This window comes from Microcaecilia unicolor, chromosome 2, assembly GCF_901765095.1.
Source record: "Microcaecilia unicolor chromosome 2, aMicUni1.1, whole genome shotgun sequence".
Lineage (NCBI taxonomy): Eukaryota > Metazoa > Chordata > Amphibia > Gymnophiona > Siphonopidae > Microcaecilia > Microcaecilia unicolor.
This window is the reverse complement of record NC_044032.1, coordinates 389,703,117-389,729,736: the sequence shown is the minus strand read 5'-3', so window position 1 is coordinate 389,729,736 and position 26,620 is coordinate 389,703,117. Positions and strand designations below refer to the sequence as shown.

Genomic DNA, 26,620 nt, shown 5'->3' with positions numbered 1-26,620 from the left:
ACAGTTGATAAAAAGGATGCATCTAATTAACCACTCAGCAGAAAAGTGTAGTTATAATAATGCGTAGCCTACTGACTCTTGACAGTCTCTTGTTTTTAATTTACCATTTGAACAGTACAGCATATTCATAACTATAGTACATCAGCACTGTTATAAAGTCACATTGCCTTACAAGGACAAAACAGAAGTGAAATTCAGCACTGCATGCAGCAAAGAACTGCGAATAAATAACAGACACAGAAAAGTACAAAAAATAAAACCACTATCAGTGGCTATGCATTTATTAGATAAATTTAGACAAGTCAAAGACCTGGGCACAAAAAAACAACAACCCCGGTGCTTTCACATACCTCTCTGCTTCTAGAGGGTTCTGTCATCCTTTCTGAATTTAGGGCTAAGTGTATGCGCTCTCTCCATGGTATGCTCTCTACTAGATTTAAGAGAGAGAGAGAGAGAACTTTCCCACCCCTCCAGTACTCAGGACTTCCTCTCCAGTAAAACCAGCAGCAGGCTGGAGGGTACCCATAATTGTGGCTCCTGGAACTATCTTCCAAATTAGTCATTAAAAAATTACTGTTTCTGTCAAACCAAGCACAGCATTAAAGTGGGTCTCCTTACCTTAATGTCAGTAAGGCTGAGGGGGTCCCCTTAATGCCATGCATTCAAAGTGTACTGCACTACCTAGAACCCGTCTGGCACCTGCTTTGCTAATTTAGAGGGTCTTTTACTAAGATGCACTAACATTTTTAGACTGTACTAGAAATCAGCTGGCGCTAAATGCTGTGACTTTTAATATTATAGTTAAAAATTTTGCAGCTTTTAAGAATTCACTAGGAATGCTTTTATTTTTTTTTAAAGAATTAAGCAAACAATTCACAGCCATCAAAAATATTAAAAATAAAACAAAGTACATAAACCATCTCTCATCCCATTTTCTTTCCTGTGGCATTTTCCGCGCTCCGCTATGTAGCCGCCAGGTCGATTTGTACAATGGAACCTGCCTGCAGGTGCCCTCGGCTAGAACCTGTGGAAGAGGGAGTGAAAGAAAGGCAGTTGGTAAAGGCATGCACGAGCTTTACCAGCGGCAATCAACCTATTTCAAGTGACATTCTGTTGTTAAATAAAAATGTCACTGTGAAATAAATAAAATTCAATAATGTCAACATCCCTGAAAAAAAAAATACTATAACATTTATTTTGCATTCTTTTCTTAAATTTCCTTGGCCTCATGGCCTGATTAGGGCTGGATAAATACCCTATTGGGCCCTAGACAAACATAGTGTGCCCCCCTACCAGGGACCCCATCCCCCACTGTCATTTCACCTCTCCAGAAGTAGCAGAAAAAACTGCAGACCCTAGCTATGTGTATGATAGTAGTAATAATCTGTGAGTGAGCATGGGGACTAGGCAAGCACAGGGTTTGAATGGAAGAGATAATGGTTACAGCTGGAGAGCTACCATATTAACCAGTTGCAGGAGGGAAATTCTGAGCCAGTGTTGGATTTCTACCACCCTATCCTGCTACATTATGGGACTCAAAATGCTAATTTCAATTAATGGGATCAGACACTACAAAAATCACACTGACTTGAGATATAAGTTAAAAAACTGGACTGGCCAAAAAGTCTCCCTCCTGGAGCTGGGTAACTTGGCAGCTCTGCAGCAGTAGGCTGAGAACCAGGGAAGCTGGGCAAGTCATTTTCATTCTCTATTGCCAGTCCTTTTCCTCAGCCGACAGCAGACCCTTCACACTTTCCCCCATTCTTCAGTCTTACTCCCAATGGTGTAGCTACAGGGGGGCCCAGGCCCCCCCAACCCTGATGGCCAGGTCAAGCGCCTGTGTTTGAGGAACTACTAGCTGTCCTCCCACTCCCTGCACTGCTGTCCTTCAATTTTATGGGCCGCCAGCAGCGTCAGTAAAGTAAACACACTGCCTTTGGTGGCCACTTTCCTGTCCCACCTAGGCGGGACACTGCAACAGAGAAAGAGCTCCTGGTGCTGCCGAAGGCAGTGTGTTTACCTTACTGACACTGCCGGAAGCCCAGAAAATTGAAGAAGGGCAGCGGTGCAGGGAGCCAGGTCAAAAAGCTGAAGCCAATTAGGTGGATCTCCCTTTCCCTCTCCTCTGTGCAGCTGTCGGTCATCCCCGTTCACCCAAAACAAAGCAAGCAAACCTATGAGCTGCTCTATCCATGTTGTCATCCTTTATTGTTGGTAACATTTTTACTTGATCTTGCTCATATTTTCAAACGTGCCGGTTTTGCAGCATGCAGATGTACACAGGGGAAATATTGAGTAATTAGTTCTAAATTGTAAATAATTGTGTCATTTGGAGGGGCTGGTTATATGGACCACTTGTATTCGTGCAGAGGTGTTTTCACCTAGTAAAGGGCCACCAAAACAGACATCATGTTATCAGAATCAGGTGCTTAACAATCAAACGTACTATTTATAAGTACAATTTAAATTTTTTTTAATTAGGTTGAGACCTGGGAACATTTAACATATTTTTTTCCTGTGCCTACATCAAAAGAAAATGATAGCATGTGGGAACTTGCTCCTTTTGTTTTCTAGAATGCAGTGGTATATTATAAAAATGCACTTGCCTTTTTTGTTACTGCTATTTCACAGAGAGGTACTGAATAATGAGAGAAGGGCTTTCTTCATGCAGAAGTTCTGTCCAGAGTCAGTCTGAATGTGGCAACATTATCCAGTTCAGCACACTGTTAGCCACCAAGTTCATACAAAGTATTATGTTTAGTGGAAAATAAATCTGTTGGCTCAGGCTGCCTTCTATGTGAATATTCCATCACTGTTTTATTATTGCTACCAAGTACTACATATTAAGGGCATTTGCTTTAAACTTTGTTTAAATTCATTTATCCAGTCCTTACATGAACATGGTTTTGCTTTTTAAACCCAAAGGTGAATCCTAAGGGTGGTTGAATGATTAGGTATAAACTGTATTATTGTTTCTGACTACTTGTTTTGGAATGCTTTGAGGCATTCCAAATGTAGACACCTGCTGTCTAGAATTCCGGAAGATGGAAATGAGAAAATAAAAATTAAGCTTTGGATGTACTCTGTAGAAGTTGTTTACTTTTACAATGTGTGTATAGATGCTTGTTCTGGTGTGTGCATGTTTATACATATGGCTATGGTTCCTGAACATGTAGGCATCATTAAAGGACAGACTTTTAAATGCCAAGTTGGGTATATATGCTAATCTCAACTTTGTAAAATATTTCATACATATCCATCTTTTTGCTCCCATGATATAACTGAATTCTATTATTCTGTCTCACTGTATTTTCAAATGTAAGCCACACTGAACCCAAGTTTGCTTTGGATAATGTGGGATATAAATGTAAAAAAAAAAAATCCTTTATCCTCCACCTAACCAGCTGGATTGTGATGGCACAAGGAAATCAAGTTTGGTCCAGTGAAGACTAACTCAAAATAATCTGTTCCATATTGAAAATGCGACTACACCATGCCTCTGTGGTTATGTTCCACTAATAAGTTGGCTGGAGTCACTGGGGCTCATTTTCAAAGTACTTAACGCAGTTAGGGGCCCTTTTATAAAGGCGCGGGAGGGCTAACGCACGGGTTGAGTATGCCAAATCGGCACTACTGCCGGGCTAGCATTTGCGCCTGGTGGTAATTCTGAGTTTGACGCACGCCAAATCCTGTGATAGAGAATAATTTTCTACTGCGGGGGCATTCCCGGTGGTAATTGGCAGTTGGCGTGCTCTGCACGGTTACCACGCAGGTAGTACATGAGCTCTTACCGCTAAGTCAATCGATGGTGTTAAGATAATCCCTTTTTATTTCTCCTGTGCTGTACTGCTTACAGAAAATGTGATTTCTCACTGTTTCCTTTTCTAATTTTGGTCCTTCATTCTGTAATTGGTGAGGATTGGTCTGTGTTCTGTGGGTGACCAAGGTGAGAGATTCTGCTGGCATGTAATTTGTGCGTAGATCCAGAGGAGTCTGATTTGTCTGGCTTTTCCAATAGGAAGCATATTGTGGTTCTGTATATTTACTGCTACCTTTTTAAAGGTACAGTTAGTGATATTTGTGTGTTCAGAACGGTGCTGTCAAGCTTGCTACATAGACTCTGAGAAGCTTCCATGCAGGATTTAGTGTTACTTCACAAAGTAATTTGGCAGACAAACCCGTATTCGTCTGCTCCTTCATAAGGAGAAGGTGGTGGAAGGGACTTGAACTGGTTCATGTCAGCTTCAGAAAGAAGAGAAAGCAGCAGAACCAGAGGAAGGGACAAGAAGACATTTTATTAACACAGCTTAATAAAGTATTTTATATTTCTTATAAAGTTGAGGGATATGTGCCACTGCAGTAATTATTTTCCAGGTTACTGTGATGTGTGTTGAGAGGTTGATTATAGGGTCAAGTTTAAAATTCTTACATTAACCCACAAAGTGCTTTATACTGGATCTCCTGCCTACCTCTCTTCTTTGGTAGTCCCTTATATACCTTCTTGAACATTGCGCTCTGTAAACGATAACAGACTGGTTCTTCCCCATCCATCTCAGGCAAGATGGGAATCAACAAGACCAAGTGAATTTTATTTCTTCTCCCCAGCACTTTGGAACTCCCACAGCACCTCCGCCTTGAAATTTCCTACATCACTTTCCGCACTCTTCTAAACGCTTATTCAATATAACTATGGATGATCCTGCGATGACAGATTCAGGAATTGCTAGAATGCAGAATGTAATTATTTGACTGTGTCTTCTTAGCATCACTTATATATTTAACCTAGTTAAATCTTTCACGTCCTGTATGATAGTAGCTAGTTCTTTCCTAACATAATTTGGCGTTCTTTTCTTTCCTACAATTTTAACTGTAAACCGCTTTTTTGGTCACAACTAAGCAGTATAGCAAATTCAATAAACAATAAATGATTTGGATGCCCAGATTCCCAGTCTCATAAGGTCCTCTTGCAATTTTTCACAATCCTCTTGTGATTTAACAACTTTGAGTCATCAGCAAATTTCATCATCTTACTAGTTTTTCCCATTTCCAGATCATTTATAAATATGTTTTAAAAAACAGCGGTCCCTGCAGAACCACTGTCTCCTTCTAGCCCTTTCATAATATCACTGACAAAGTTATTAAACAGAACTGTCCTCACAGACTGATCCTAGAGGGCACTCCATTATTTACTTTCTTTGCTCAGAGTGAATTCCATTAAACACTAGGTTCTGTTTCAGGCAATTTCTAATCCAGTTCACCACCTTGGGAGCTATCCTCCAGCTGATCAATTTACCCATGGGCCTCCTATGAAGGACAGTATCAAAAGCCTTACTTGAATCCAAGTAGACTACATCTACAACCTCTACAACCTGCCCTTAATCTAATTTTTTGGTTAGCCAGTAGAGAAACGAAATTAATCAAATTCATGACATGATTTGTGTCTGGTAAAACCATGCTGCTTTAGATCTTGCAACCCACTGGACTTTAGATACTTCCATGGCTTTTTTTGAGGGGGTACTTGGGGGTACTGAGTACCGGCACCTTTTCCATGGTCTGCTAAAATTGACCCATGGACCCCAAATTTTAATGAAAGAGCTCAGGCTCTACACACCAATACTGCCTTGTCATAGATTCTGTGACTGGTTGTAGGGGTTCTGGCTATTGTGGGATGAGTCCCTCAGTGATAACCCCACCCTTGAAGGGTTGCCCAGCATTTGAGTACCGGCACCTTTTTTGAAAGAATAAACACACTGGATACTTCACTACCCTTTCCTTCGGTAGCACCTTCACTAAGGTAAGCGACTCACCAGCTATAGTTTTCTACCTCCTCTCTGTTACTACATTTGTGACGAGGGACCACAGCCAACCCCTTTTCCAATCCTATAGAACCTTTCCTGTCTCCAAAGATCTATTAAACACATCCCTCAGCAGAATCTCCCTGAGCTCCCTCAGTATCCTGAGATGTTATTTCATCTAGACCCATGGCTTTGTCCACTTTGCTTTTCAAATTCCTTATAAACAACCATTCTTTCATGATGCTGTGGTATCTTCCCCACTCCCACATATAGCCTTATTAATTATCTACAGTCCTTCTCCAGGGTCATACAACGAATGTGGGTTTTTATTCAGCATGTCCGCCTTTTGCTCATCACTCTCTATACATTGTTCCTCGGCACCTTTGGATCATACTATTCCATATTTGGCCTATAAAATCTATTTATAAAAATAAAAATAAAATAAAGCATGTCATTAGAGTGATAGATGCTGTTTGAGGCGCATGTGTATGTGTATTATTCTGCCGTCACAGTACTGTGTGCATGTTTGTATTTGTTCTTTATATTATAACTCTACAGCGTGTTTAATGATGCTATCTCCTCTTAAGATGTTCAATGCTACTGTTACTTCCTCTGTAGTATGTGAGCATTGCATTGAACACAGTAGAATCCAGCATGTTACTGCAGCTACTCCTGCTTAGTATGTAATTTTTACTCTTACTGGTCATTCATTTGCTTATGACTTCTTCTTCCCTCTCAGCTGAACCTGAGTCTTATGTCTCCATTGTCATTCCCTGATTGTCCTTACAATCTATGATAGGTCAGCCCCTGGCAGATGCATGCAACCTCTCCCTCTAAAACTAAAGGATGCCCTCAGTGAACTTGAGTGACCTTCACTGTGACCCTATCTCCCTTTCCATGACCAATAGCCTTGTGGGTGCTTCTCCTTGTCCCCCTTCCTGTCTCTGGAAGGCAAACTCCTCCATCTTGCCCCAGTTGCTCTGAACCCCTCCTGGAAAGCAGACTTATTTTTTTTTTACCTTAACACTCATAGTGCCCTTAATGCTCGTCTTTTAAACCCAAGCAACTCTCACGTTTATCCTTTCAAACATCTTCCTGTCAAGCCTCACCTTCTCAAAAAATCAATTAATTCTTTAGACTCTCTAAACCCTGTTTAATAATAGTGAATATCCAAGTCAAAGACTGTTGCCCAGAGGCAAAAAGGCTTCTCATTTCAGGTCTATGAACTGTAAGTAAATGTTTATCTTAAAATCCTACAATAAACAGCTGAATTATTTTTTTTTTTGTTAGATGCTGGGCTAGTGCTATAGGTCTGGATATTAAAGAAAGCAAATACTTTAAGAGGCTAGAAATATGTGTATGTTTCTTTGTATGTGCATACCTGTCTGATCTGTGCGTATGTGCATATCTGTGTCCACATGTATATCTTCTGTTTGTGTCTTTGTGCCTATGCATACATACAGACGGATGGCTAGAGCCTCTCAACAGATGCTATTGCTTAGATAAAATGTGCCTAAAATACCTTACCTATCACAGCAGCAGGCCTTCATGTGAGATAGCAATGTTGCCTAATCATTAAGGAAGGTGCTTGAACACATCATATGCTCTCTCGTGAATAACAGAAAAAGCCTTCAGTTTTAACACTGCCATCACCTTCACTTACCTTTATGCTAGGTATGTTTCCAAAGTTTCTTCAGTTTTAGCGGTGGGCACTATCTCTAAGCTCTCCATTTCCTCTTCCTTTCTTGGTTTCTGCTTCTGCCTGCAACGGCTTAAACAAAAATAAGAATTAACAAGAACTATTGATCCTTTTGAATTTTTTCTAAATAAACTTATTGTACTGTACATGAAATATAACAAAGCTTGTAGACCTTTAATACTTTGTAGTTCTAAAGCAGTTAACAGAACAAGAACAGGAACAAACTCCTAGAATAATCAAAGTTAAATTATAATATAATATAAACATAAAAGAAAACAAATTGTAATTAATCATATCAGGATTTGAAATTATACAAAGCCATTCAAAAGACTAATTACTTTATAATACAACTTTTTGAAATAAAAAAAAAAATGTTAAGATTTTTTCTAAAATCAAAGTATGAACATGAGATCTGAAAGATAGAAGCGAGATGTTTTCAAAATCTAGACACTTGGAAACCCAGAGAGAGCTCAATCTGTTTTAAATGTTTTCTACCCCTTACAGAAGGAAAATAAAACAGACTAGAATTATTAGATCTACAGGATCCTACCCAAATAGAAAAGTGGATGTGATCATAAAAATATGCAGCTTTAAACCTTGCAACAGCTTAAAAAGAAAGCAAGCCAGTTTGAACTGAATCCTGAATTGTATTGGATGCCAGTAAGATGGTTAAAATAAACTGAGATTCTGTCAGAATTGTTTTGTGTTCTGAACTGATGGAAAAATGTAATTCTTACCTGATCATTTCTTTCCATTAGTCCCAACAGATCAATCCAGAGACTTGTGGGTTGTGTCCCTCTACCAACAAGTGGAGAAAGAGAGAACCTCCGAGGTTTGCTATATGTGGACCTCTGCAGCTGTCACGCTTCTCCCGGAAGCACTGGGTTGTGAGCCCTTGGACCACTGCCATGGAGCGGCAGTGGCAGGCAAAATCACCTCCAAACCAGAGACAAGACAAAACAGGACTGGAACCCCGGACTGGAGTACTGAACTGGAACACACTGGACTGGAACGCACCGGACTGGTACGCACTGAACTGAAACACACTGGACAGGAACACATCGGACTGGACCTAGGCTTCACCTACACATATCCGCCGTTCCCCGGGGGTTGAGCCCCCAGGTGCAGGCAGCCGGCAGGACTTGGAGGAAAACTGGTACTGGAACTAGCAGGCAGGAACACCAGGAATCAGAATACAGAAGTGCCCACAGGCACCTAGACAAAAGCAAGGCAGACATGGGCGCAGGGCTATGGCTGGAGCTCCAGTAGCTGAGAAATACAGGCAGGGAGCAGGGCTATGGCTGGAGCTCCAGTAGCTGAGAAATACAGGCAGAGGACAGGACTATGGCTGAAGCTCCAGTAGCTAGGAATACAGGCAGAGAACAGGACTATGGCTGAAGCTCCAGTAGCTAGGAATACAGGCAGAGAACAGGACTATGGCTGAAGCTCCAGTAGCTAGAAATACAGGCATGGAGCAGAGCAATACTGAAAGCTGCCAAGCAGCCACTAAGAAAGAAACCCAAGCCAGGAATACAGACCAGAGGCAAGACTAGGAAGTAAGCAATAGAACCAAAACTAGCTACACACAGACTAACTAGAATTAAGCTACACATAAGCTAACTAGAATTAAGCTACACACAAGCTAACTAGATTCAGGCAAGAAACTCAGAATAAAACTGGACTAGGCAGAAGTGCACAGAGCACACCCACATACCAGGGACCTTAGACGATGCAAAGGCAAACACAGAAGTTTCTAGGTGATTAATAAAGCCCATCAGCACCTGAGGCTCAGCTGCAGCAATCTCAGGGCAACTACGGATACTGTTCAGGCACAAACAAGAAAGACAAGTCTGGCAGCCTGGAAGATCTGAACCGGACTAGGCTGAAGCCTGGAACGGGTAGGGACAGCAAGACAGTCTATGGCAGCCACCGGTTCTGGCCACCGGAGGGCGAGGGGAGCACAAACCAAGAAGCAGGCAGAAAGCATACTGAAGCATAGAGAGGCTCAACATACACAGGTGCAGCACAGTGGAGAAATCAGAGCCATGCTGGAAGCAGCCAGCACACAGAGACAGAGCTAACTCAGGAAGAACAGACAAAAGCCAGCCTAGAAGCTGACCACCAGAAATAAGGTACGCCTGAGAGGGGTCACGACCACAGACGTGACAGTAGCCAGCTGAACCTCAGTATGAACGATACCAAAGCAATGGAATGGAAACAATAGAAAACTCTCCTGACATTGTCAGATCAATTGCTCAACATACTTCCACCACTTCTATATTTATGTATTTTATTTTTTAATCAAATGAAGGAACATTCATTCTAAGAAAGAGAAATATTGTATATAATCTATTTATCTAGTTGAGATTGTTTTCCTCTAATATTGTATTAATGTACAGTCATCTCTGTATTACTGTTTGCAAGTGACCCTTGTAAAATGAAAAATTATAAATAAATGATTTAAAAAACAAACAAAAAAAACCGAAGGAACATTCAGAACAACGGAACCCGAAAAAAAGCTAACCAACCGCAACAAAACCACAGACAGTAAACCCAGGGAGGGGGGGGGGGGGGGCTCTGGATTGATCTGTTGGGACTAATGGAAAGAAAATAATCAAGTAAGAATTTTTCCTTCCATGGCGTCCCACAGATCAATCCAGAGACTTGTGGGTTGTACCCAAGCAGTCCTGAAGTAGGCCGAAGGGCATTGTTTTGAATTGAAAATGACCGAGCACTGCAAAGCGAAGAAAGCGCCTGTGGGTAGGAGAGATTGGAACGTGTAAATAGGCCTCTTTGAGATTGAGAGAGGTCAAAAACTCCCCTGGCTGTACCGCTGCGATCACCGATTGGAGGGTTTCCATGCGGAAAATCTGAACCCGCAAGGACCTGTTGATGTACTTGAGATCTAAGATGGGTCGCCAAGAACTGCCCTTTTTTGGCACCACAAAATAAATGGAGTATCGACCGCATCCTCTTTCTGCTGGGGGTACAGGCTGGATAGCACCCAGTTGTTGTAAGTTGGGGAGGGTGTGTCGAACGGCCCGCACCTTGGCGGGACATTTGCAAGGAGAGTCCAGAAAAGAGTCTGCTATCGGACGAGCCAATTCTAACTTGTAGCCGTCTCTGATAACCTCCAAGACCCATTCGTTGGATGTTACCCTGGTCCAATCCACCAGGAATAGGGACAGTCTGCCCCCAATAACCGGCTGGATATAGACAAGGGCCCCATCATTGGGCAGACCTGGCTGCAGGCTGGTTTCTGTTACCGGAAAGGAAGGCTCGCCTGTCACCTCGAAAGGGCTGAGGCCTCTGAAAAGACCTTGCTCTCTGAAAAGAGGCCTCGCGACCTGGACAGTAACGCCGTGTATCCCTAAACTTAGGTCTAGGTCCCACCGGTCGTACAAACTTGGACCTGTCCTCCGGGAGGCGCTGGTCCTTTGAGTCACCGAGGTTCTTCACAATCTGTTCTAAGTCTGTCCCTAACAAAAGTTTTTTCCCCTAAAAGGAAGCCTTGCTAAACGTGACTTAGAGGCCACGTCTGCAGCCCAATGCCGCAACCACAGCCAGCGATACACTGTGACCGCTAGGGAAACCTCCTTCGCCAAAGCCCTCAAAAGATCATAAAGAAGATCTGCAAGGAAGGCTAAACCAGACTCCAAGGCCGGCAAAACAGCCACGAGATCTTCCGGACAGGAGGCTTTCTGTACCCACGATAAGCATACCCGCGCCGCATAGGAGCCACAAACTGAGGCCTGCAGGGAAAGGGCCACTACTTCAAGGGCAGCTTCAAACAAGTCTCCAACTTACGATCCTGAGGGTCCTTGAGCACCATGCCACCCTCCACGGGGAAAGTGGTTTTCTTAGTGACCGTTGTGATTAAGGAATCCACTGTATCGACCTTCAGCATGTCTAAGTCAGGAGCAGGTAGCGCATAAAGAGCGACATAGCTCTAAGCAACCTTAAGCCCACTGTCTGGCGTATCCCACTGCGCCAAAATAAGGATCTTCATGGCCTCATGCATATGAAAGGAACAAGGTGGGCATTTGGTGCCAGACATAACAGAGGGCACTGGACCCGTCCCCCCTGATGAATCAGGGGGGAAATGGCCAAAACCTCAAATGCCCTAACAATCAGGGAGGGAAGTTCTTCTCTGCGAAAAAGGCGGGCAGCTATCGGATCATCCCCCTCCTCAGAGAGCAGGGTGACCTCATCTGCCAAATCCAAAGATTCTGAGGGAGAGCCCGGAGACAAAATCGGGCCATCTGTGTCAGACAGCTCCTCGGGATCCAAAATCTCCACCCAGGGACGTTTTGGCAGGAAAGATTGAGAGGCTGCAGCAACCAAAGTTAGCTGAGGAAGAGACAGGGCTGCCTGAAGAGAAGCTCCTGATTTCTTCAAAAGAAAGGCATTGTGCATTAATAAAATAAAATCCGGGGGAAATGGAACTGCAAGGGACTCCCCTGCTCCCTGTACCTCGCTTCCCTCCATCAGAGCCAGTGCCACAGAAGCACGCTGCGCCTCTTGTCTATCAACCACCACGTGCGGAGCGGGTCGCACCTGAGAGGAAAAATGGCGCCCGCCAACATGTGCTGCACTAACTGCCCCAAGGAAACCGCCAAAACTATTCCCTGTGCTTCCAACTCACACTCCCCCGATGCTGCTCTCCGGCCCCCACACCGGGAGCAGCACTTAGCTGCCTCAGAAGGCAATGACATGCTTCACAAAAGCCTGCCCCAAAACTGACTCGGCAGAACGTCTAGTTCCTCCGTATGATTAAACAAAAACAAAATCTCTTACTTTTTTTTTTTAGTCAGGAGAGAAAGGAAACACACAATCAGGCCACCAGCCCCGGGCGACGGAGGAAAGGTGGAGGGAGACCAGGAGGGACCTGGCACCACCAGGTGTACACCACAAGCTGCAAACAGCCACTCAACCCCTGTCTGTGCTAAACTAGGCCCAAAGGACATCAGTAGCCAGATCAAACCAGAGCTGCACAGAGATGTCCCTCCATCTGCTAGATAGAGAGAATACTGAGGGTCAGCTGGCTGCACAGGTCCACATATAGCAAACCTCGGAGGTTCTCTCTATCTCCACCTGCTGGTAGAGGGGCACAACCCACAAGTCTCTGGATTGATCTGTGGGATGCCATGGAATGCAATTTTTTCAGTTGTTGATGAAAACATCCCAGATACACGATGTTACAGTAATTCATTTGGAACAAGATCACTGCCTGGACCAGAAGTCTAAATTGTTCAACTGATAAATATTTACAAATTTGGTGACGTTTTTTTATCATCAAAAAGTCTTAGAAATAAACTGATTTATTTGTGGATCAAGAGAAAGGGTACTCAACCTTCTAGCTATAGCAACAATACCCTAGTACAGTGATGGGCAACCTTTTGAGCTTGGTGTGTCAAAATTCGCCAAAAAACCGAGCATAACTCGGGTGGTGTGTCACTTCGAGAAAAAAACCATAATTTCGCGATATTTATAGTTTAAATAACAAAAATGTATAATTGTAATATATAACTGTATTTAATAAACCAAAACCTATTTATTTAACTTACCTGCTTAGTGACTTCTTTGTTCATCTGTCAGTCGGTTTCTTTTGTTGGTCTTGATATTATTTAACTTGTGTGGGGTGCCGTGAACTAAGATACAGTGGTGGAAATAAGTATTTGATCCCTTGCTGATTTTGTAAGTTTGCCCACTGACAAAGACATGAGCAGCCCATAATTGAAGGGTAGGTTATTGGTAACAGTGAGAGATAGCACATCACAAATTAAATCCGGAAAATCACATTGTGGAAAGTATATGAATTTATTTGCATTCTGCAGAGGGAAATAAGTATTTGATCCCCCACCAACCAGTAAGAGATCTGGCCCCTACAGACCAGGTAGATGCTCCAAATCAACTCGTTACCTGCATGACAGACAGCTGTCGGCAATGGTCACCTGTATGAAAGACACCTGTCCACAGACTCAGTGAATCAGTCAGACTCTAACCTCTACAAAATGGCCAAGAGCAAGGAGCTGTCTAAGGATGTCAGGGACAAGATCATACACCTGCACAAGGCTGGAATGGGCTACAAAACCATCAGTAAGACGCTGGGCGAGAAGGAGACAACTGTTGGTGCCATAGTAAGAAAATGGAAGAAGTACAAAATGACTGTCAATCGACAAAGATCTGGGGCTCCACGCAAAATCTCACCTCGTGGGGTATCCTTGATCATGAGGAAGGTTAGAAATAAGCCTACAACTACAAGGGGGGAACTTGTCAATGATCTCAAGGCAGCTGGGACCACTGTCACCACGAAAACCATTGGTAACACATTACGACATAACGGATTGCAATCCTGCAGTGCCCGCAAGGTCCCCCTGCTCCGGAAGGCACATGTGACGGCCCGTCTGAAGTTTGCCAGTGAACACCTGGATGATGCCGAGAGTGATTGGGAGAAGGTGCTGTGGTCAGATGAGACAAAAATTGAGCTCTTTGGCATGAACTCAACTCGCCGTGTTTGGAGGAAGAGAAATGCTGCCTATGACCCAAAGAACACCATCCCCACTGTCAAGCATGGAGGTGGAAATGTTATGTTTTGGGGATGTTTCTCTGCTAAGGGCACAGGACTACTTCACCGCATCAATGGGAGAATGGATGGGGCCATGTACCGTACAATTCTGAGTGACAACCTCCTTCCCTCCGCCAGGGCCTTAAAAATGGGTCGTGGCTGGGTCTTCCAGCACGACAATGACCCAAAACATACAGCCAAGGCAACAAAGGAGTGGCTCAGGAAGAAGCACATTAGGGTCATGGAGTGGCCTAGCCAGTCACCAGACCTTAATCCCATTGAAAACTTATGGAGGGAGCTGAAGCTGCGAGTTGCCAAGCGACAGCCCAGAACTCTTAATGATTTAGAGATGATCTGCAAAGAGGAGTGGACCAAAATTCCTCCTGACATGTGTGCAAACCTCATCATCAACTACAGAAGACGTCTGACCGCTGTGCTTGCCAACAAGGGTTTTGCCACCAAGTATTAGGTCTTGTTTGCCAGAGGGATTAAATACTTATTTCCCTCTGCAGAATGCAAATAAATTCATATACTTTCCACAATGTGATTTTCCGGATTTAATTTGTGATGTGCTATCTCTCACTGTTACCAATAACCTACCCTTCAATTATGGGCTGCTCATGTCTTTGTCAGTGGGCAAACTTACAAAATCAGCAAGGGATCAAATACTTATTTCCACCACTGTAAGTGAGGGGGAGGGGGAATTCTTTAACTAATCTGCCTATTAGTGACTTTTTTGTTGCTGAATTTCATTGGCTAAATCTTCAATTGAAGGTTGGTATTTTGTACACTTCAAGCCCAAGCAAGCACTACTAACTTCATCTTTCAATCTGTTTCTTTTGTTGGTTTTGATATTATTTAACGCTGAGAATAAGGTTTCACAAAACTACGTAGAGGGAAAAATTGTGAGTAAAGCCATTGCTATATTTTTCAGGGTGCTAAAAGTGTCTGGTAATCGGATCCAGGCACTCCAAATTTCCTGGTAACTCAGATATTCTCTTAATAATTGCATCTTTATTCTGCATATCATGAAATAGAACTGGTGCACATCTTAGGAGAGTTTCTTTAATAAATTCTCCCTCACTGAGTGCTTTTCCATGCTGAGCTATGGAGTGAGCAATGCTCAAACTTGCAGATGTTAAATTTGTAGAACCTTTTACAAATTTAAGGATGGACTTAGATTGGCTCTTATAAAAGTGTAGCTGCCTGGAAATGTATTCCTTCCTTTCATCCTCACTTTTTTTCAAGAGCTGGGAATGATTAGTTTCAAAATGTCTATTTATGTTCCACGTTCTGCTTACTACCGTTTCAGTACATAGAACGCAAAATGATCTGCCATTTTTTTCTATAATGCCATACATCTCGGTCCATGTCTCTTGAAAGGGTCGGCTACTGCTACTACCACTTCCTTTACTTAACCTTGGTTTTTTATTTTTTGGGTTCTCCATCAGGGGGGCAGTGACAGAAGATAGAATTATAGATAGCCTGTTAGCCCTGCAGGCAATTAGGGGTTAACTAGCCTAACTGACCACCTTATGTAAATTAAGATGGCTGCCGCTATTTCTAATGGCGGGAAACGGCACCCATAGCACATGCCCTCGCCTCTCCCAGCCTCCCCCTCACCTATCTCAGCAATGATGGTCAATTAGAAATCCACGACACCCCAGAACAGTAGATTGGATGATGGTTGCTGTGGTTATGTGTTAATGGCGATCACAGGGCCCCCAGAGATGCGTCCCCCACGGCATTCCGCTGCTCTCTGCTCCGCCGGCCGGAAGTGAGGTCAAAGATCCCCTAACGGCCGTGCAGGAGCCGGGGCAGAGGGAGCAGCAGGGAGGGAACAAGCGGAGGACTCGGAGGGAGCCAATAGGAGCGCACACGGCACCCCCCCAGCGGGTAAACATGCACCGGGGGGGGGAGGTCGCGCTGCACCTGGGGGGGGGGACGCATCGGCGATCCGCCCCGGGGAATGCCGCTGCTTCTCTGTATGCGGCCACATGCGGCCGCGTGTCACCGAAAATGGCTAAGAGTGTCAGTACTGACACGCGTGTCATAGGTTCGCCATCATGGCCCTAGTATGTAATATCTAGTAAGCTATACTGGTTATTTTAGAAGCTCTATTCTTGTTTTGGACATCTGAAAACTGGACGTCCAAATCCCAATTTTACAAAAGCAGGATATGGAATCTGACACTGCAGTACATTAAAAAAGCAAGGGGTGTGGTCTGGAAGTCTTTTGGGTGGGACTAGGGAAGACTCAAAATAGGGACATCCAACTCCAAACTACTGAAGGGGAAGGGACGTCCAATTCTAAAAAGATGAATGAACAACTTTAGGGGCCCTTTTACTAAGCCGCGTAAGCATCTATATATGCCCAACGTGCGCCAAAATGGATTTGCTGCATGGCTCTTGCGGTAATTTAATTTTTGGTGTGCATCTGAAAAATAATTGTCATTTTCTACTACGCCTATTGGATGCGCGCCAAGTGGCATTCGGCGTGCGTAGGTCATTACCGGCCAGTTACCGCGTGAGACTTTACCACTAGTTCAATGGCTGGTAGTAAGGTCTCAGACCCAAAATGAATGCACGGTAATTTTTATTTTGCGGCACGTCCATTCTCTGCAAAAATTTTTAAAAATGATTCTGCGCACACCCAAAACCCGCGCCTACATTACCACAGGTCATTTTTCAGCGCACCTTAGTAAAAGGACCCCTTAAAACATTTTTAATAACCCTGATGTTTCTAACACTCCAGACAGACCTTGTTACTAACACCATACTGTGCAAAGTTTTGTTTTTTTAAATAATAAAAAGAAAAGGTAAATGATGTGTTCAAGGCTTTCTACTTACTGATAACATACACAAGTGATGACTGTGAGCATGGTAAGTACTAATATAGCTGTTATAAGGCTAATCATGACAACATGTCCCCGATCACTTCGCAAGTAGAAAAGGTCCAGCCTTTCACACCGTGACCCTGTATAACCCTCAACACACCTGCCAAAAGAAAGGAGGGAAAAATGAAGGCTTTCAGAGAGGGTTTCAGGCAAGGCCGACAGCTAAAATATGCTGCATTTTTTTACAATGATAATAAAAAGTGTTTAGAGCAGTGGTTCCCAAACCTAGTCCTGGAAGCACCCCAACCAGTCAGGTTTTTGGGATATCCAGAATGAATACTCACAAGAGAAGTTTGCATGCACAGCCTCCACTGCATGCAAATCTCTATCATGAATATTCATGGTGGCTATCTCAAACACCGTTTGGGAACCACTGGCTTAGAAATTCTCACCTTTAAATGAGAGGGGTGAACTTTTAAGATGCAGCTGACAAAGGATGTTGTACTAGCCAGCTTATTTAAAAAGTGCTTCAGCACCACTGCAACAAGTTATGATATAGAAATGAGATATTTTGGTGAGTTTCATGATTCTCCTTGCTTTGTGATTCCCAGGCCTGCTTAGCTTTCCAGCTGGAATCACTTATTTGTACCCTCTGTTACTGCACAGTAAGAAGATTGTAAAACTCAAATGGTCTTCTCTCTCCCATTACCTATACCACCAAACACTGGGCTGGGAATTATTTGGACAGAGGAGGTAACTAATGGGAAAAGCAAGCAGAAATGGCCTAGAACATACAGACAAAACAAGAAATAGTGATCAATCCCAGCTTGCCAGCATGTTCAGGAATAAATCACTATATCTAGCGATTTATGTCTCTAGGTAGGAGGAAAAAGAGCCCAGTAGTTGCTGAAACCAAGGCACTGTTCACAGGAACTGCAAGATTCAACGTGCCTGGCACAGCTATACTCAATCATTGGCTCACCCAAAAAACCTCCGAGTCCAAAATGTATCACTTCTTTTTCTATAATCTGTTATAGTGACTTTTTATTTTTATTTTTATTAATTCATATTTTGTTGTTGTTTTCTCACAATCCTGAACAAGTCTAGCAGGTCCGGTCAACATTTACATCTGTATTTACTATCAGCATTCATATTGTTTCACAAAAACGAGCATACGAGAAACTGAGAGAGACTTAGCTTATTGACGGACATACTGGCAAGCTGGGACTGATCACTATTTTCTTGTTTTGAATGTAAACATTGAGTGAGTGATCGTTTTCTTCATTCGAGTTTTTGGTATTGCTCTAGAACATACAGAGTAAGGATAAACAACATCCATACCTCTCGTTTATAGCAGTACACTGAGGTATAATCTGATAAATTAAAATACTCCTGCGGTTATGAAGTAGCAGCTCAACATGCTTCCTCCAAACTTTCAGTCTGCAGTTTAGTACTTTAGAAAACTAGTAGCTGAGCTTGATTCCCTCTCGCAGACCACCAGGACAGGAGGAGATAAGCAAGGGAAGGAAATTGTTTATATCACAATGATTACAAAATAAATAAAATGATGAATCTCCAACTGTGATATACCAAAAATTGCATTAAAGGTGGTTATTAAAATAGGAATGACACGTGGGAAACAAATCTCAGAAAGATTCAAATGACAAATATTTTGCAAAAACCCACACAACAGGTACTGGCCCTCCTGCAAAAATGTTTCAAAGTTGATTTTACAAACATGCATTGTGGAATAGCTTACCACACAGGCCCCACTGCATAATTTCCAAGTTTCATCCAATCAATTTTAAGAACCTTCCTGGTTAGTAAATTCTTTCACTTAAGACAATTATATCCCAACTCTAATGAAAATAAAGAGAAACCTCTGACATTTCAGTGATACTTCATCACACTAGACCAGTGATGGGCAACCTTTTGAGCTTGGTGTGTCAAAATTCGCCAAAAAACCGAGCATAACTCGGGTGGTGTGTCACTTCGAGAAAAAAACCATTATTTCGCGATATTTATAGTTTAAATAACAAAAATGTATAATTGTAATATAAAACTGTATTTAATAAACCAAAAACTAATTATTTAACTTACCTACTTAGTGACTTCTTTGTTCATCTGTCAGTCGGTTTCTTTTGTTGGTCTTGATATTATTTAACTTGTGTGGGGTGCCGTGAACTAAGATAAGTGAGGGGGAGGGGGAATTCTTTAACTAATCTGCCTATTAGTGACTTTTTTGTTGCTGAATTTCATTGGCTAAATCTTCAATTGAAGGTTGGTATTTTGTACACTTCAAGCCCAAGCAAGCACTACTAACTTCATCTTTCAATCTGTTTCTTTTGTTGGTTTTGATATTATTTAACGCTGAGAATAAGGTTTCACAAAACTACGTAGAGGGAAAAATTGTGAGTAAAGCCATTGCTATATTTTTCAGGGTGCTAAAAGTGTCTGGTAATCGGATCCAGGCACTCCAAATTTCCTGGTAACTCAGATATTCTCTTAATAATTGCATCTTTATTCTGCATATCGTGAAATAGAACTGGTGCACATCTTAGGAGAGTTTCTTTAATAAATTCTCCCTCACTGAGTGCTTTTCCATGCTGAGCTATGGAGTGAGCAATGCTCAAACTTGCAGATGTTAAATTTGTAGAACCTTTTACAAATTTAAGGATGGACTTAGATTGGCTCTTATAAAAGTGTAGCTGCCTGGAAATGTATTCCTTCCTGTCATCCTCACTTTTTTTCAAGAGCTGGGAATGATTAGTTTCAAAATGTCTATTTATATTCCACGTTCTGCTTACTACCGTTTCAGTACATAGAACGCAAAATGATCTGCCATTTTTTTCTATAATGCCATACATCTCGGTCCATGTCTCTTGAAAGGGTCGGCTACTGCTACTACCACTTCCTTTACTTAACCTTGGTTTTTTATTTTTTGGGTTCTCCATCAGGGGGGCAGTGACAGAAGATAGAATTATAGATAGCCTGTTAGCCCTGCAGGCAATTAGGGGTTAACTAGCCTAACTGACCACCTTATGTAAATTAAGACGGCTGCCGCTATTTCTAATGGCGGGAAACGGCACCCATAGCACATGCCCTCGCCTCTCCCAGCCTCCCCCTCACCTATCTCAGTAATGATGGTCAATTACAAATCCACGACACCCCAGAACAGTAGATTGGATGATGGTTGCGGGTAATGGTGATCACAGGGCCCTCAGAGATGCGTCCCCCACGGCATTCCGCTGCTCTCTGCTCCGCCGGCCGGAAGTGAGATCAAAGATCCCCTAACGGCCGTGCAGGAGCCGGGGCAGAGGGAGCAGCAGGGAGGGAGCCAATAGGAGCGCACACGGCACCCCCCTCCAGCGGGTAAACATGCACCGGGGGGGGGGGTGATTTCACCGGGGGAGGGAGGTCGCGCTCAAGGAACTCCGCTGCTTCTCCGCGTGTCACCGAAAATGGCTACGCGTGTCAATACTGACACGCGTGTCATAGGTTCGCCATCACTGCACTAGACTATTCCAGCCATGGCATAAAAACATGTTACTAATAAGCCTTATGTTATCATCAAGATGCACTCTTGGACCCAGAAAAGTATGAGAGTTATATCATCGCATGTACATTGCCTTTTTCTCTAAGGTGTAAACTCTATAAGTTGTGCCTAAAAATCAATGCCGAAAATGAAACACACTTAGCGCGATTCTATAAAGAGTATGGGTCCTGTATAGAATCTTGCATAGCACTAAGTTGAGCCTAACTGTACAAGGCTGCAATTAGGCCTGATATAAGCAGACTTAAAATACTGGCACCTAAGAGGCCCTTTTACTAAAGGGTTGCCATGCGGCAACCCAGAACTACTGCCGACCCAATGCAGCCTCCGGCATTAGTTCTACCTTGAGCATGTGCCATTTCCAGCGCAATGACAAATTTTTACCGGGGCACTAACCTGGCGGTAATCAGGCAGCACTGTGCGCTGCACAGTTACTGCAGGAGCCCTTAGTGCTCCCCATCACATAGCCATTTGGGAGGGGGGGGGCTTTTTACCCATTGCGGGAAAAAGGGCCCTGGCTCGTGGGGAAAATGGCCCCTGCTGCTATCGCAGAGCCCTTTTTCCCGCAGCTTGGTAAAAGGACCCCTAAGTTAGGCATGATTCTGTGTCAATGTGCATAAAATCTGGGAACACCCCTAAACTGTTACAAGCGATAGGATTTAGGCGCATTCTGTTATAGAGTCGGATATGCGTGTAAATCCTAATTATTGCCAATTAGTGCTGATAATTGGTTAATTGCCAATTATCGATGCTGATTGGCTTGTTGTTCAATTAAGTTGTGTGTACAATTTGGCGTGTGGCCAAATTAGTCGCACAACTTTAGGCACCATATATAGAATTTGGGGTGTCTACAAAGTTGTGAAAAATATCAAGAAACCCACAGATATAATTTAAAAGATAAAAAAAAAAGTCAATTAAAGAAAAAAAGACTGAGCAACATTTTGCAGCCAAATCTAATTAGCTATATTTGGCTGAAAATCATCCTTAATCTAAGCAATAAACCTTGTCTGCCTAGAATTAGAACTTAGGGGCCATTTTACTAAAAGGTTTTAAGAATTGGGCTTAGTGCATTTTAACATAGGACTTTCTCATGAGCTATACCCATTTTTAACACAGCCCTAAAAAGGGCTTTTTAAATTTTTTTTCAGGTCCTGCATTAATTTTTCTGCTAGTACACAAGACCTGCAAAAATATTAACACAGGAGCACTTATTGCTAGGGCTATCTGGATAACACTTCCACTCATTTCTTGCTCATGACAACCCCACCCCTCTTGAAAAAATAATTTAAAAAGAACTAACACTCAATCTGCGAGTGCTGACAGGGAAATTACCACAAAATGCTTGCTATCAGGAGAATAAAGCACACAAATTTTCACCACAACACCCTTTTACAAAATTTATGTAAATATTGTGAATCATCAGTCAGCAGCTCAAATGCCAGTCAATTCCACTGACTAAATATTAAAAAGGTACAGAGAGGATCCAAAGTACAGAACAAAGTCCAAAATACAGCAAAAAGCACTATTTTTGAAGGCTCCTGGTGCTTTTTGCATTCCTACTCCCTTATCAATTTTAAATAACAACTTACCAATACTAATATTGAAAAATCAATCCAGCAGCACGATGGGGGATATCTGGTCTTTGTATTAAATGGCACATAAATGATCACCTCCCAATCAGTAAGTGGTCATGTGTGTGCACTCAGTGTAAAGAGCTCCTGGCTATCAGAAGATGAACACATCTCAGGAAGCTACAGTAGCAGATCTGGAGAAGCTGAGGCACCGAGGTACAAAAGGAGACCTTCAGGAATATAGAGCAGTCCCAATGCAAATCTGGCAGCTTCTGTGCTGCTTTGGAGAAGAAAGATCACTTGGGAAGAAAGTATCACCTTTGTGTGCCAGGAAATGTTCGTGTAGCCAGGATCTGCCTTTTGGGTGATGCAATATTCTGTAACATCAAAGATGTCTCTCCAGGGGCTTGTGTCCAGGAGGAAGGGGTTAGGATGGCTGCTGTAATTGGCAAATCATTCATTAGGAATGTAGACAGTGGGTGACTGCTTTGTGTGAAGATCGTTTGGTCAACTGGTCTGAAGACAGTGGAACTCATGCACCATTTAAATAGGATTTTAGAAAGTGTTTGGGAGGAGACAGCTGTCTTGGTGTCACGTCCCCTATCTCGACATCCTCGAGCGGCGCGGGGCACCACTGCAGCGCCGTCGTAACCAGCGTGGCTGTCACGTCCCCTACCTCGACGTCCTCGAGGGGATCCACTGCAGCACCATCTTAACCAGCACGGCGTGCTTCCAGCCTCCTTGTACAGCGCTTCCATTTGCCTACTTGGCGTCTCCGCGTCGCGATGCACTGCACATTTGCGTAGATCCACCCCATCATCCCGCGTGGCCTTTCAGGGTGTTCCCTTTCCCTTGCTCCTTTCCTGTTGGCTACTGCTTGTGCCCTCTTCTTGCTCTCTCCCAATGGCTGCTCTCTCTCACCCTGCTAGGCTCCTGCTGACGTCAGATGCCAGCACTTTATCTGCTGATTTATCCTTGGGCTCCATGCTTCGGCTTCTACTTTGGTAGGTGTTACTACTCTGTAGTCTGCTTCTTCTGCTGGTCCCTCGTTGCTGACTTTGCTTGTGCCTGGATTACTCTGTAGTCTGTTGCCTGCCTGTTGACATTGCTTGTAGCTGGATTACTCTCTCGCCTGCTGCCTGCCTGTTGAACATTGCTTGTACCTGGATTACTCTTTTGCCTGCTGCCTGCTGGTTGGACATTGCTTGTACCAGGACCATTCCCTTCTGTTTCCCTCTGGCTAGTTCCTCAGCGCCCCTCTCCTCAGCTTCCTGCACAAGTCTTACTGGCCGCCCGCACCTGGGGGCTCAACCTCTGGGGAACAGCGGTCAACTTCGGGATTCCTCGGCCGCCAAGCAGAGTACAGGGGCATGCCATCGCGCTCAGCAGTGCTCCACTTGGCACAAGAACTCACAAGTCTCACAGTAAGCTGAAGCCATGAGTTCGCCGGACAAACCCGAACTGTCAGATCTGAGCCAGGTTCTCCAGCAACAGGCCCAGCTAAACCGACTGTCTGGAGTCTTACAGGATGTGTGTTCCCAGATGTCCACTCTCCAAACTCGACGCTAACCACCTGCTGCTTCATCTGGGTCCTTTTTCCCTACTCCTGGGTTGCGGCTTCTGGAGCCTCCTCGGTTTGATGGTACTCCTTCTGCTTGTCGGGGGTTCCTTAACCAGTGCCTCATGCTCTTTGAGATGCAGCCCGGGGCCTTTTCCTCCGACAGACTCAAGATTACCTATATAATTTCCCTGCTCTCCGGAAAACCACCAATCTATTTCTGCATTTAAACCACCCGGAGACAATGTTTGCAACTGAAATATCCATCTTTGCTCTTTCAAGTTTAATAATTGACCCCGCCTGGTCGCCCAATTGTGGCATTGTGTAATACCGTATTGGAACCTTTATCTTTACTACTGGATGTTTTTTTTGAAACCAATGGCTCTGCAGGTAAAATCTTATCTGAAAGATACGACGCATTTTTTATGTAGTCTTCAAGATGTGAGGCTCACAGATAATTCCATCTTTGTTACGGTTGATGTTACATCTCTTTATACCGTCATCCCGCAGGAGGAGGCTTTGATGGTTATAAAAGAAATATTAGATCAATGACCTGCCCCCCATCGTATATCAACTGAATATCTTATGAAATTGGCTCAATTGGTAATTGGCAAGAACTATTTTTTCTTTCAGCAGCAATTTTATGAGCAAAAGATAGGGATAGCAATGGGGGCAACGTTAGCCCCTTCGGTTGCTACGTTGTATCTGGCAAAATTTGAGGATGTTCTGGTATATACATTAGAGGAATTTAGAAATGTCTCATACTGGAAACAGTACTTAGATGACATATTTTTCATCTGGGAGGGCTCAGAGAGAGAACTCCTGCAATTTATGGAGAAATTAAATTCTTTACAACAAAATTTGAAGTTTACATTCCATTACCATCATCAAGAATTGGAATTTTTGGATGTAAGGGTGTTCAAAAAAATCGAATTGGATACAAACTACTCTGTTTCAAAAATCCTCTTATCGAAATACTTTGTTACATTTTTGTAGCTCTCACCCATACCACTTGAAGACTAGTTTACCGATCAGTCAAATTTTAAGAATTAGGAGAATTTGTTCAGAGACAAGTATGTTTGAAGATCAAGCACTAAAAATGATAAATAAATTCTTAATGTAAACAAGAACTGAATTAATTTGTGAAGTAAAATACAATTAGAATAAGATACAACGCTTTTTCTAACATTTTATCAATAAAAAGTAGCCACCCCTTCAAAACATGTCAAATTATCAAGTTAGCATCCCATTATGACCATATACATTATCTTTCCTATGTGTGAAACCGGCTCTTAATTAGTTAACCAACTAAATCGGCGATCCAACTGTTGCCCAATAAGAAAAACACATCCCACCTTATATACACAGATTTCCCTATCTATATTGAAGCTGCTGGGGACAGAATCAAGTCCTGAAATAGATTCAGCACTGGAAACCTATCCTATTTCAACAGGAGACTGTGTCACTCTTTCAAAACTCCCATGTGACGTTGTAATAGCATTTGGAGCTTATAAACTGAATCTCTCTCAACAGAATATATCATTACCTAAATATTTCCAAGTTATGCCTCTGTTGTTTACTCTTTCCCAGTTAGAATAGTGAAAATATCCAATACTTACACACAGGACGGTGTATTGTGTGATGCTACATATCGACACCTGCCTTTAACACAATAATAAGTGTACTCCTCAGGACATCTGGAGAAGTGTTCTCTGTGTTTCACAGTTACAAAGTGATCTAGAATGAATGTAAAACTTATTTTCAATATAGATCAAAAGGAAATTTAAAAAAAATATACAACAAGGGTATTTAAGAAAATTGGAAGTAAAGAGAAAATGAGGGGTTTCTATTTTATTTGGAGAAGAATAGAGCAGAGAAAGATTTTTTGTAAGAACCTAGAAAGCCCCCCTTCCCCCTAGATTACTGTTACATAACAACCATCTCATTTCCCAACAGGTGGTCTGATTTGTAGTTTCTATATGCTATGAATAATGCCTGTTATGATGTAAAAAATGTTAAGTGATAAGCAAGAATAATTCGAGTGTGAAACCTGTGAACCAAAAGTTGATCAATTCAGTTTTACCACCCTGCACAAGATTTACTATTACTAGACCATAAATGTTTTCACGCATAGTACCTAATGCCTTTTTTAAGCAATATTTGCTACCCTTGGGACTAGGGTTGCCAACTGGGTCTAGGTTTGCCCAATAGGATTGATCCAGTCCTGGGTTTATACCCATTGCATGCAGGGATTTGTAGTTCTGATTTCCCCTTCACATTCCCTAAGAAAAGGAACAAGCCCCTGCATGCAATGAGAGAAACCCAGGACTAGATAAACCCTGTTGGATAAATTTGGATCTAGCTGAAAGCCTTACTTGAGATACTTACTGGGGCAATGACCTTTCAAAACAGTGTGTACTGCCTCTACTGCAATAACTCATTTTCAATGGCCTTCTTTCTTCCTGCAGTTGCACTAATTTAGTCTTGATATTCAAAGCTATGTCAGGCCCATAGCAAGATGTCTTATAAGGGAGGGGAGGACACTGACAGTTTGTATCAGCCAACCATAGCAAAGTTGTTTGTACTGCTCTCTGTCTGATGTTGCTTTCTGTGCTCTTATGATTTCAAGTTCAACTTGTCATACTGAATGCTGCCCGAAACCAGTCTTTTCCCCGCTGCAACTTCCCTGAGGTGACGTCATATTTCCACGGCTATTTTTAACAACCCAGTGCAAGGCGCTTGTGCTGAAGAAGCGTGACTAAGCAGCAGGAAGATGTACTCCTTATGCGCTCCTTGCCTCGTCACTCTCCTCCTCCTAATGCTCACCTCCTTTCTGTCTCTCTCTCTCCATACCACATGTCCCTGTCTTCCTCCCCCTCTCTGCTTCCCTCAGTGATCTTGGCTATCTTCTGACCGCATCTTCCCCAGTTCTCTCATATACACCCTCTTGTTCAGGAGCTTGTCCCTCTCCCTTCTACTCTCTCTCCCTTATATACCCCTTTCTCCACTCCCTCTCACCTCAATGCCTGCCTCCTAAATG

The 26,620-nt window shown here is 43.0% G+C and overlaps 1 protein-coding gene across 1 annotated transcript in view; it reads right to left on the bottom strand.

Annotated features, from left to right (window-relative positions):
• Nucleotides 1-245: 245 nt before the first annotated feature.
• The window catches only part of BTC (betacellulin), a 114,327-nt gene continuing 87,952 nt past the window's right edge, over nt 246-26,620 (bottom strand). Inside the window, exons 6-9 of the mRNA XM_030192136.1 lie at nt 25,200-25,317; nt 16,912-17,058; nt 7,459-7,566; nt 246-1,024 (exon numbers count right to left, since the gene is read on the bottom strand). Of these exons, the coding sequence (XP_030047996.1) occupies nt 7,461-7,566; nt 16,912-17,058; nt 25,200-25,317 (371 nt within the window). The 3' untranslated portion in view covers nt 246-1,024; nt 7,459-7,460. The remainder of the gene's footprint in view (nt 1,025-7,458; nt 7,567-16,911; nt 17,059-25,199; nt 25,318-26,620) is intronic.